A 13,542-nucleotide genomic window follows, 5' to 3' on the forward strand; every position below is an offset into this window, starting at 1 on the left:
CAATGCCTCTCCTGAACACAAACGTAAATCTTTTGCAGTGGTTGGAAAAAAACTAATTTGTCCACACAACAGGTTAAGAAATAAATCTTTTGTTTTGTTTAAAAAAAAATAAAAAAAGCTACATTTATGTTAAATGATTGAACCACATTTGGTCGGCCCAAGGTGAATCGTCCAGGCTTTAATCAGGTGGTTTGCAAAAACGGTTTTCAACATTGATAATAATAATAAATGTTTCTTGAGCATAAAATCAGCATATTAGAATGATTTTTGAAGGATCACGTGACACTGAAGACTAAAGTAATTCAGCCGTGCCATCAAAGTAATAAATCACATTTTAAAATATATTAAAATAGAAAACTTTTAAATTGTATTCCTATTTCACAATATTCCTGCTTTGACTGGATTTTGATCAAGGGCATGCAGGCTTGGTGAGCATAAGAGACTTCTTTCAAAAAATCTTAATTAAAAAATCTTGATTATTCCAAACTTTTGACCAGTATTATTGTGTGCGTTTTCATTCACACATTCACTTTATATTTTAAGCTTTATATTTTTTAAACAGATCCTCTTTGGAATTGTATATATATATATATATATATATATATATATATATATATATATATATATATATATATATATATATATATAAACAATTTGTATAATTTTTTCTTCAGTCCAGTGTTTGCCAAGGCCCTTGTCAAAGGAACATGCCACATTTTTTTTAAAATAGGCTCATTTTCCAACTCCCCTAGAGTTAAACAGTTGAGTTTGACCTTTTTCGCTTAGCATAGATCATTGAATCTGATTAGACCGTTAGTTTAGTCTACTCTAGAAAATCACAACTTTTCATTTTCCGTCAGTCTTAGTACACAATGTGACTACAAGAGTCAAGTTTTAAATAGGAAAAAAAAAAACTCAACTCTTTGGGGTTTTTTTTGAGTGAGATGCTAACGGTCTAATCAGATTCAATGATCTAAGCTAAGCTAAGCTATGCTAAAAATGCTACCGCCAGACCTATCGGCTGAATGGATTCGAAAACGGTAAAACTCAACTCTAGGGGAGTTGGAAAATGAGGCTATTTTCAAAAAAAGTGGAGTGTTCCTCTAAAGAATCGTTTTGAAGCATTTTTTTGTTGTTGTTCAATATTGTTTCCTAATGCCTTTGGTTAGAATCCTTATATCAGGTTAGTGATAAACCTCCTACCCTATAGGCTCTTCAGATTTACTCTAAAACCTCAACAAGCTCTTTCTTTTTAATTGATTAGTCTAGCTAGCGAGTGCCAGGAGTGCTCTCCACTGAAGTTCAGCCAGACTACTTTGTTAGCATTAGCGTACGCCTGCTAATAAAAGTTTTAGCGTCGCTCTTTTCGGCCAAGTGAGTGTCCCCGTTGCTCTGCGGTGATCCAAAGCACTGGGCTTGGAGAGCCACAGTGTGTTGCCTCAGAAACCTCCAGGCGATGGGTCAGCAGGGCCTGTGGAATGCCCGGCTTAGGTTTCCGGCTATTGTGCTCGACCAGCGCACTGGAGGTGAATAGCCCGACATTCCTCTGATGCCCCCCCCCCCCCACACACACACACATGCTTGCGCCACGCTCAAACTCTCAGTGAGTGACATCCCACGAAAAATAAGCATGAATTGTGGAGGTCCAACATCCCGCTGTCTTCTCTCTGATTGGCTGTTGACTGACAGATGGATTCCCTGTTTGATTTTGCAGGCAGACTAAGCCTCTGACTTTTGCTGACTGTATTGGAGATGAGCTGCCTGTGGGATGGGAGGAGGCCCACGACCCCCAAGTTGGAGCCTATTATGTCGACCACAATACCAGTAAGTTGAACAAGTTGCAGCCCACCTTAGGCACACATAGGAGTATAGAGTGTCTGTTGTGTGATTCTGTGGGTTTTAGACAGATGAAATGGCATATTTAATTGGACGTAAATGAAAACAAGGCTTTCGGGGTTGAAACCGTTGATTCAGTGGGCCTCATTTATGAAACACAGATAATTTGTCGCCAATGCACAGTATTTTGTGCTATTCTGTAACTATTTTAACTGAAACATTTGGACACCTACTGATTACTTATCATTACTATTTTCAACATTTTAGAAATAATTGTAATAAATAAAAGTGTTGTTTTAGTATTATTTACGGTTGCAAGAAAAAGTATGTGAACCGCTTGCAGAATCTGTGAAAATGTGAATAATTTTAACTAAATAAAAGAGATCATACAAAATGCATGTTGTTTTTTATTTAGTACTTTCCTGAATAAGATATTTTACATAAAAAATTTTCACATATTGTCCACAAGACAAAAAAATTGTTGCATTTATTAAAATGACCCTGTTCAAAAGTTTATGAACCATTGATTCTCAATACTGTGTGTCGTTCCCTGGATGATCCACGGCTGTTTTTTTGTTTTGTGATGGTTGTTCTTGAGTCTCTTGTTTGTCTTGAGCAGTTAAACTGACCAACGTTCTTCAGAAAAATCCTCCAGGTCCTGCACATTCTTCAGTTTTCCAGCATCTTTTGCATATTTGATCCCTATCCAGCAGGGACTGTATGATTTTGAGATTCATATTTTCACACTGAGGACAATTGAGGTACTCAAACACAACTATTAAAAAAGGTTCAAACATTCACTGATGCTCCAGAAGGAAACAAGACACATTAAGAGCTGGGGGGTGAAAACTTATTGAATTTGAAGATCAAGGTAAATTGTACTCAATTTGTCTTCTGGGAAACATGCTAGTATCTTTTGTTGCTTCTAAAGGGCAGAGTACTAAAAGGAAAAAATCAAATAAGAAACAAAATAAGAAACATTTGGACATCTTCATCCTGTTCATCCCGTCCTGTTTTTTTTTTCCATTTAGTACTGACCTTCAGATGCAACAGAAGATACTTGTTTTGAAGGAGATTGTTAGATTGAGTACAATTTACCTTGATCTTCAAATTCAATAAGTTTTCACCCCCCAGCTCTTAATGTGTCGTGTTTCCTTCTGGAGCGTCAGTGAATGTTTGAACCTTTTTTTAATAGTTGTGTTTGAGTCCCTCAATTGTCCTCAGTGTGAAAATATGGATCTCAAAATCATACAGTCCCTGCTGGAGAGGGATCAAATATGCAAAAGATGGTGGAAAACTGAAGAATTTGCAGGACCTGGAGGATTTTTCTGAAGAACGAACTGCTCAGGACAAACAAGGGACTCATGAATAACCATCACAAAACAAAAAAACAGCCGTGGATCATCCAGGCACACAGTATTGAGAATCAATGGTTCATAAACTTTTCAACGGGGTTATTTAAAAAAATTCAGCTATTTTTTTGTCTTGTGGATTATATATAAACATTTATTATGTAAAATATCTTATTCAGGACGGTACTAAATAAAAAAATAATGCAATTTCTATAATCTCTCTTATTAAGTTAAAATTATAGAAATTTTCACAGATTCTGCAAGTGGTTCACAAACTTTTCTTGCCACTGTAAATGTATGTAATATATTTAAAAAATATATATTTTCAGTTTTAATTTTTGTCCTTTTTATTTAGCGTTAATTTATTATTTCAGTTTTAGTATTATTTTATTTCTAATTTTCAATTAACAAAAATGACGTGACGTGATACTTTTTTTGATTTCATTATTCCTTGATGAATAGAAGGTTAAAATAGAAATAGTTTGTAACATTATAATTGTCTTTACTGTCTTTTTTGATCAATTTAATGCGTCCCTGCTGAATAAAAGTATTAACCAGTATTAACAAAGAAAGCAATAATTTTAAGCAGCGAAAAATAATCAAAATTATTTTCAAAATAAATAATAATGAGAAATGTTTCTTGAGCAGCAATTCAGCATATTAGAATGATTTCTGAAGGATCACGTGACCCTGAAGACTGGAGTAATAATGCTGAAAATTCAGCTTTAAATCACAGGAATAAATTACTTTTTAAAGTATATTAAAATAGAATATAGTTATTTTAAATTGTAATAATATGTCATAATATTACAGTTTTTACTGCGTTTTTGATCAAATAAACGCATTCTTGGTGAGCAGAAGAGACTTGTTTCCAGAACATTTAAAAAAATGTCTTCTCTCTCTTTCCGTCAGAGAGCACCCAGTTGGAGGATCCTCGAGCCCAGTGGCAGCGGGAGCAGGAGCTCATGTTGCATGATTATCTGAGTGTGGTTCAGGATGCGTTGAGCGCCCAAAAGGAGATCTACCAGGTCAAAGAACAGCGACTTCACCTGGCCCAGCAGGAATATCGGCAGCTAAATGATGCTTGGAGGGACAAGGCAGCCTCACAGACCAGCTGTAAGACTTGTGACTCTATACATGTGTCTGTCACTTAAAAACTTTCCTTATTTATGAGCTACTTGACAGTGATTCGTGACACAAGTTTGTGAATTAAAGGGATAGTTCACCCAAAAATGAAAATTAGCCCATGATTTACTCACCCTTAAGTCATCCTAGGTGTATATGACATTTTCTTTCAGACGAATAAAATCAGAGTTATATTAAAAAAGTCCTGGCTCTTCCAAGCTTTATAATGGCAGTGATTGCAGTGAGAGTATTTAAATGAATCATACAATGTGATTTACTAAGGTTTGCGCTAGTCAGTTTATTTATACATTTATTTATTTATTTATTTATTTATCGGCCCAAAAAAAGCATGTCTTAAACCAGACGATAATTTGCGCTGCTCGTGGTGGATTGCGTTGGTCATTATGGAAATGATCCGGCTGTGCCTGTGTTCTTTAACATGCTGAAAGGAGGCTGGGAGCAGCAGCTCATTTGCATTTAAAGGGACACACACAAAAACGGCGCGTTTTTGCTCACCCTCAAAAAGACAATTTGAACATGCTATAAAAATTTACGGCGGGGTATTTTGAGCTAAAACTGCACATACACACTCTGGGGACATCGGAGACTTATTTTACATCTTGTAAAAAAGGGGCATTATAGGACCCCTTTAATGATGCTTCGGTAATTTATTTGCATTATTCACAAGGATTTTTAATTAATCACGTGTATATTTATGTTGTATATTTTTGAAGCTATATGAAGTATTGAGTTATAGTCCGAGAACAGGTGGTTTTAGGGGACATTGTCATAATTTTATCATCTGTGGAGATAAGACAGCGAAAGCTGCATGCTTGGTTGATGAGGACAAAATCTTGAATTCACTTTGAAATATTTGTGCAGCCCAACCTGCAATGACCTCACTCTTAAAACATCTTATGTAAGCAAATTCTTTATTTCAAATAAAACATTATTATAATGGATGCAGATTTATGACAGTCTGTAGCAATATTATAAATCTCTGTGGAATTCCAGAGCCGTGTCAAGTGGTTTTCTAGATAAGATAAAGCCTTTGAACTCTTATCTTCCCTACAGTAAATTCCAGATCCTCATCAAGCAGTAAATATGACCCTGAAATCCTCAAAGCGGAGATTGTTACAGCAAAAAGCCGGGTAAGAAGCTCTTCCACCTAACATGGAGCCTTTGATTTTTTTTGCTGTGAATATTATCTTGTTTATGCAAGACATGAATTGGGTGTAATATTTGCAGCACTCCGTACATCATGGATTTCGCATGTGATGACAGACAGTTAGATTACATTTAAAGCCAAATGTAAGATGTCTTGTAATTACATAAGTGTTTCATTCATTCACCTGCTCACTTTCTCTCTGTTGCTGTCTTTTGTTCAGGTAAATAAGCTGAAGAGAGATTTGGCCTTTATGAGGCAAGAACTGCTTTATAAGGAGCAAGGCTTTGAGACGTTGAAAGAGTAAGTGTAACCTGACCTCATTGCACTATCACATTCCAACAACTGATCGCTTTCTTGTTTAAATGCAGTCCAGTCTGAAAACACCTCGTCTTTGTGCTAGACAAAAACACATTATCTTATCTCTTGCTATTTTATGAGTGCATTTGCACTTTATTGTGATGGAGTGAGCTCACTTTTGTCTTGCCTGTTGTAAAAGTTGATATTTTACTGTGCTTCAAAACATCACCTGAAACAGTCAGTGTGAAGCTATTCATATTTCATATTATTATTTTCAAAATCGAGTTCTCTGTTCACAGCCACGCTCGTGCTCACAGCCACATGCAAACATGTCGTTGGCATGGACGTTTTTTACTGTGTGCAAAGAAGACGCTAATTATGTCATTTGTAAAACTTGTAAAGTTAAAATAAACCGCGGGGGAACCACCAGGAAAGCGCACAACACGACAAACCTAATTAGACACTTAAAACTCCATCACCCTGCAGAACTGCCCAGTTTGAAGAAGGTAGTAAAACGGCTAAAGCTGGCCAGAGCTCAGAGCCAGCCACAGGTCAGCAGCCTCTCCTATCTTTCCTTGGTATAAGCAGCGAAAAGACCAAAGCAATTACAAAGAAATTATGGACTTCATGGCGCTGGATGACCAGCCGAACGCATAATCCATCACTTCATGAGAATTTACCGTTTTATTTGAGAAAACTGTCATATCATGAACACAGACACTCAAAGGTCTGCACGGCCACTGGTCAAAATAAAAGTTTGGTTTAAAAAAATTTAATTGACAGAATATATTGGCCTACTTTTGTAGACTACAGTAGATTTAGCGCCGTCTCTATGTAATAATAATACGTCTCTACTAATAATAATAATTATGCCTAGATGGTTGATTATTTTTCACTTGATATTTTTTTATAAACAATATTTACTTTTAAACAGCATACAGCCTTTAAATGTTTATGTATTATTTACTTATAATGATTATCATCATAAATTATAAACCAAATACATTTAATTCATTTTTTTTAATGGTTAAATGGTTAAATAAATAAAAATAAAAAAACATTTAGCTGTGGCACTGAAATTGGTACAGAGTACCGTAAAATTTGTATGGTATTGGTACCGACTACTTGAATTTTGGTACCGTGACATCCCTAGCTGGCAACATTTATTACCCAATTAGTGAACTATTACTGTACACTTCAGGTTTGTTCATTCATAGGATCTTTTGACTTTTGTAAGACAAGTAAAAAAGAGAAAAAGGTCATTTTATAATGTTTTGTTTCATAAAGCATCTGATTTTCAGTTATTTGTTATTTCTACTTCTTTCCAGGCGCAGAACACTTATTTTTTGAGAGTTGTTTAAATGAGAGAAGATCCTGTTGTAATGTTTAATAATTTATTTTATTAAAAAAAAATTTGCTTTGAAGAAAAAGTGGATTTTTGTGTGTATATGCTGTCAATTATAGTTCTTAGAAAGAGAATCGGCAAAAATCGGTATCGGCCATTCTTATTAACATAAAATCGGAAATCGGAATCTGCCAAAAAAATTACAATCGGTGCATCTCTAGCTAATACTGTAAAATATATAGTGCAGTGTCGTAGACCAGTGGTTCTCAACCTGCAGGCCTCAGCAAACTTCCAAGCTGGCAGCAAGATGAGTTAAATGTAATTAAATTCAAAAATAATATATGAATAACTTGTTTTATTGAAGAACTTCTGGAATCGTGGTTAATTTATTGAGGTCAACTAATTTTCTATATCAATCCCTCTAGTGCCACCAACTGTCCAAAGTTGGACTCATGTTTATGCTAATAACTTTTGAACCATAAGATCTAGAAACAAAATGTTTAAATTGCTTCGCTCAAGCCGATTGAAACATATCACCTTCCGATCGTACAGACAAAATGTTATGGAATTCAAGTCGATTCGTCAAACCGTTTTCGAATAATGTGTGAACAAATTTGACAAGATCATGCCAAAACGGATGTGAGGCTATATCTCCACAACGCTTTAGTGTATTCAGACGAAACTTGGTGTGTGTTATGACAACCATGACCTGAGGATACCTGCACAGTTTCGGTGCAGTGCCAACTAGTGGTCAGGAGATATGAAAAATAGCTATTTGCTTATAACTTCTGAATGGTTTGTCCTAAAATCAATCACAAGACTAGTCTCTTTAGATTCGGTGCGACATACTGAGTCGAACAATACCCAATTATTCCATATCGCCCATTTTGCGTGTCTGCCTTTCAGACATTTACATTTTTCCTATTGTAATGAAACTCGTCTTAAACGGATAGTTCACCCAAAAAAATTATCCTATAATTTACTCACCCTCAAGCCATCCTTGGTGTATATAACATTCCTAGGTGTATATAAAAATGTCCATATTTAAAACATTACCGCCTTCTGTATTCAACTTACGAAGAAAGTGTAACGCCTCACATTTCAAATGCTTGCGCTACTTCTGATGTCATGATCGCGGCAGTTATGCTTACGGAAGGCGGTCTGCCGGAAGCTAGATATTTTACTTTATAACGTGTTAAATATGGATATTTTTATTACACAAACGCATCGTTTCGCTTCAGAAGGCCTTTATTAAACCCCCGGAGTCATATGGATTACTTTTATAATGGATGGATGCTCTTTTTTGGGCTTCAAATTTTAGGCTGCCATTATAATGCTTGGATTAGCCAGGACATTTTTAAATATAACTCCGTCTTCGTCTGAAAGAAGAATGTCATATACACCTAGGATGGCTTGAGGGTGAGTAAATGATGAGTTAGTCGATGGGAAAGTCCTCCGACTTTGACCGTTGTTTTGATCTTCACCAAATTCAAGTCAGATCATCTTCAGACCATGCCATGTAAATGTTTAAATAAAATGATGTAAAATATGTTAAAACATAATGTGTTATTTGAACATTCAAGCATGAAAACCTATTGTAGTAGAAAAAAAAAATAGAAAAGAAAAAAAGTCATTGACATAAAGCTTTGGATTGGACTGTTTTTGTATGTGAAAGGGCGTTGAGATGCTGGGCTGATTCCTGTTGACTGCTTCCCTCTAACTCTCTTGCCCAGAGGAATGTGGACTAACCTGTTTCTCAGGTCCGCACATGACTTACCGATGACTTGCTTTACATGCCCTCTTCTGCTAAACAAAGCCACCCCCCCCACCCCCATCCCCACTGTATTCTTGGCTCTGGAGCTTGACTTTCCAGGAAATTGCAAGCAAAACATTCAGCAGAGTATTTTGCCGTTAGTGCGGCCTATGAGAACTCCTGCCTCGCTCAGGTGCCCGGGAGCAGGGTGCCCAGTCTGTGGGTTAGCAAACATCTCAAAGAAAAGCCTTTGCCCAGAGTGAATCCCTGTTTTCTTTTACTGTTCTTGATGGCTCATATTACTGCTATGGTGGTTTGGTAGTGGAAGTAGCCATAACTAATTGCTATAGGAAGGTGTATTCCTCAAATAGACACACTTCAGTTTGTCCCAGCAGGAAGTATGTTGGAAGTCTGATTTGTTTAAGTGAATTGGTTCATTTAATTTAATCAAATAAATATATATGCCGCCTGTTTCAGAATAAAGCGTGATGATCTGGTCTTTTTCAGTGTTCAAAGTAAATGCTGTTCCACACAACATCATCTCTGCATCTGTGACTTTGGGTCGCTCATAACATACATTTGGGAACACGACACATGCCAACCATCTTCCCAAACTTGTAATATAGTACTTAATACTTGTAAAAATATAGGCTTGATGGTTTAACATTTGAAAATAAAGAAATTAAGACAGCCATATTATTATTACATATTATTATTATTATTATATTTTCTGAAGTACTTAATTTTGGAATATTACATTTTTTATATTTCTTATTACTTAATTCTTAAATTAGAAACATTTCTATTAGATTTCCCCAAATCGAGCAGGTCTGACCGATTCCAAAAAATTATTCAATAAAACATTTGATTCCGTCACAGTTAAGCAGATTCTGAGTGTAATGATTAAAAAATTATTTGGATTATTCACAATTATTTCTGTTTTTCTTTCTTTGTCTTTCACCAGGATTGATCACAAAGTGTCCAGTGCCTCACATGGCTACAAACTGCATGAAGCCCAGGCCATCCTGAAGGAGGTGAAGTCCATTAAAGATGCCATCAGCTCTGGGGAGAAGGAGAAACAAGAGCTCATGCGGGTAAAAATTAACATTGATCTCTTTGAACGTTTAATTCAGTTCTCAGTACATTCCCTGAGCAATGACACCCTGAAAGAAGCATTTAAACGTCGCCCAGGTTACGAAAAAACAATACGTGACACCTTGAGAATGTTCTGGGAACACATTCATGCATACTTTCATTATTAGGACATTGTGGATAACTTTTTGTCTCCGTTCCAGGTGTACATATACAAATACTCAAGACAACGATAATCCATAATGGCTAAGTACACACTAGGGAAGTAGCAAACCAATCTATCCAAATAAAAACCGCAGTGAAGTGCTCTACTTGCTGTATAATTATAGGCAATCTGATGGTCATAATAAGCTAATGTGTTTGAGCAGATAGGAGTGGCTAAGTGTAGTGGAGATGACAATCACAAACACAATTTCACCACCATTATTTGTTTCGTACTCCCACACAAAAGTATTTGAATATTTTACAAAATACAGTTGTGTATTGGCATATAGAAGCAGGACACTCAAACTTTGTGAACCATGCCACTTTTTCACACTTAACTTGAAAAAATTACTTTCTGTGGCACCCATCCATATCTGACATTGCTGTTGATATGTATTTTGTGTCTTTTCAAATACAATTTAAACTATCCTATATTATTAAGAGACTTAAAATGTAAAGTTATAGGAAATATTAAACAGAAATATGTATAATACTGTTCAAAGTTTGGACTCAATCAAATAAATTGATCGTAAAGACTTGTATATTGTTACAAAAATATATATATATTTTTAAAAATGCTGTTCTTTTGAACTTTCTATTCCTTAAATATTCCTTGAAAAAAAGGATCATGGATCATGTGACACTGAAGACTGGAGTAATGGCTGCTGAAAATTGATATATATTCAAATATAAAACTGTATTCAAATATAAAACTGTTACTGTATCAAATAATTTAAGCCTCGTGAATGAGTATAAGATTTAAAAAAATCATACCCCAAACTTTAAAATTTAGTATACATATATATTACTTTACTATCTTTAAAAGCTAACTTTTCACTGCATTTTTGTTGTTATTACATGCCATCACAATAGTCCACTTCATAAAATAATACATTATAATAATAGTTTTACAAAAATGTATGTCAGATCATCACAGCAATACACAAACATATGTCTAGAATTTAGATATAAATGTATGTGAATGTATAATAGAAAAAATATCTTAGAAACTGTAATTCACTATTTATTCACCACTTTTAAAGGCTTTTTTTTACATTCACTAGTTCATTTTATTGGTCCTGTGATTTGTAATTTTCTTTTTTTCCCCATGTAGTTCCTAAAAACTTCATATTAATTACCAAAATGTTGGTTAACTAGAGAGATATTACTACTATGACAACTAAAGATCAGCTTATCTATAAAACTCTATACAACATAAAACACTAAAAGAGTATAGAATGCAACTCTACCCAAAAAACAAGTAACGTTATGGGATTCAGAGAAATAATGAGCGAGTGGATTATTTGGTTATAATGATAATTCATGTAATGCGATATGGGTGAATGTTAGGACCTGTTTGTTTTCACGCTGAGTGTTTGCACTAGCATTGCCGAGTGTGAAGTTTCCTTGTTTGCATAATGTTTTGTTAACCTACTGCTCTTGAATGTAGGCCTAAAGAAAATATTTGGTTATGTATTTGGTTTGCACCCCGTTTACCGTAATGTACAAAGCAGGTTTAACTGGAGGCTTCAATTTCATCGAGTTTGCTCGTTTTTTGTTTATACATTTAGACTTATGCAAATTTAAAGAAGCCAGTGAAGACAATGTGTTTTGCCTCCCACTGGCAATGCGTTTGAGACCCCATCAAAATTCGAACAACCCCCCTTTTTAAAAAATGTATTATGGACTTTTTATTTTATACATCACCCTTTGGTCCATAGACCCTCATTTTATCAATTTATTTTACAGGATAGATATTAAAATTTCTTGTAAACATCTTTTTAATTGTGAACATGCACACAAAAAGGCTGGTAAGATTTTTCTAAATGTTTTTACATGAAGTCTCACCAAGGCTGCATTAATATTGTGAGATATTATTTCAATTTAAATGAACTATTTTATGTTTTAATATACACATGATCCTTCAGAAATCATTCTAATATGCTGATTTGCTGCTCAAGAAACATTTATGATTATTATCAATGTTGAAAGCAGTTGTGTTAAACACTTTTTTTGGGATTCTTTGATGAATAGAAAGTTCAAAAGAACAGTATTTATCTGAAATAGAAAGCTTTTGTAACATTATACTACCGTTGAAAAGTTTTGGGTCGGTAAGAATTATTATTGTGTTTTTGGGAAAGAACTTAAAGAAATTAATACATTTATTCAGTAAGGATGCATTAAATTGACAGTATAGACATTTATAGAAGAGACTTCTTTCAAAAACAATCAAAATAGTAGTTTCCAAATTTTTGACTGGTAGTGTGTATATATATAAATATTATTATTATATTATTATTAGTATTATTATTATTATTACGCGCGCCAATATCGGACACACAGACAGGGCGCCAGACGTTAGTTAAATAACATCTTAAATTAACTTAAAGAGTTGTGAGAAAACGAGATGTGTGACAGCGTGTCAGATCTGGAGCAGATCTTAAAGACAAAGTAGCCTAATAAACCAGTTGCTGTGATGTCTGTCATTAATGTTAATCAAAGAACAAAGCTAACAGAGAAAATTGTAGCTCTAATAAGGATTAATCTGTATTTAGTAAGTGTTTGATAACTTGATTCACCAGGCCACAGGTAAATATGACATTTATTATAATGGTTTTAAGTTCAAAGATTGTTGTAAGTTCACTTAAATTAAAAGTTGTTATTTTTTAAAGCCTAATAAATGTTGAAATAGATAGATTTAGACTGTAATGTTGAATGTCTGTAATTAATGTAAAAAACATCAGTAGCTGTATTAGTATCAGTGATACTGGCCTTCATTCATAAAAAGATGCTTATATTAAAACTTAGATTAAAATATATTGTCTTTAAATTGTTTCTAGATTAATCTGGAGAGTAACTGTGAAATTATCACTATACAAAAAAGCTAATCGTGATTTTTTTTAATTGATTGACAGCACTATATATATATATATATATATATATATATATATATATATATATATATATATATATATATATATATATATATATATATATATATATATATATATATATATATACTCACCTAAAGGATTATTAGGAACACCTGTTCAATTTCTCTTTAATGCAATTATCTAATCAACCAATCACATGGCAGTTGCTTTAATGCATTTAGGGGTGTGGTCCTGGTCAAGACAATCTCCTGAACTCCAAACTGAATGTCAGAATGGGAAAGAAAGATGATTTAAGGAATTTTGAGCGTGGCATGGTTGTTGGTGCCAGACGGGCCGGTCTGAGTATTTCACAATCTGCTCAGTTACTGGGATTTTCACGCACAACCATTTCTAGGGTTTACAAAGAATGGTGTGAAAAGGGAAAAACATCCAGAATGCGGCAGTCCTGTGGGCGAAAATGCCTTGTTGATGCTAGA

General features: G+C 34.5%; 1 protein-coding gene across 1 annotated transcript in view; it reads left to right on the top strand.

Moving 5' to 3' along the window:
- Positions 1-13,542, top strand: part of wwc1 (WW and C2 domain containing 1) — a 56,340-nt gene that overhangs the window by 12,564 nt on the left and 30,234 nt on the right. Inside the window, exons 2-6 of the mRNA XM_079835446.1 lie at positions 1,715-1,824; positions 4,101-4,304; positions 5,388-5,464; positions 5,702-5,781; positions 9,841-9,970. Of these exons, the coding sequence (XP_079691572.1) occupies positions 1,715-1,824; positions 4,101-4,304; positions 5,388-5,464; positions 5,702-5,781; positions 9,841-9,970 (601 nt within the window). The remainder of the gene's footprint in view (positions 1-1,714; positions 1,825-4,100; positions 4,305-5,387; positions 5,465-5,701; positions 5,782-9,840; positions 9,971-13,542) is intronic.

Source organism: Gobio gobio, assembly GCF_949357685.1.
Source record: "Gobio gobio genome assembly, chromosome: 14".
NCBI classification, from domain to species: Eukaryota; Metazoa; Chordata; class Actinopteri; order Cypriniformes; family Gobionidae; genus Gobio; species Gobio gobio.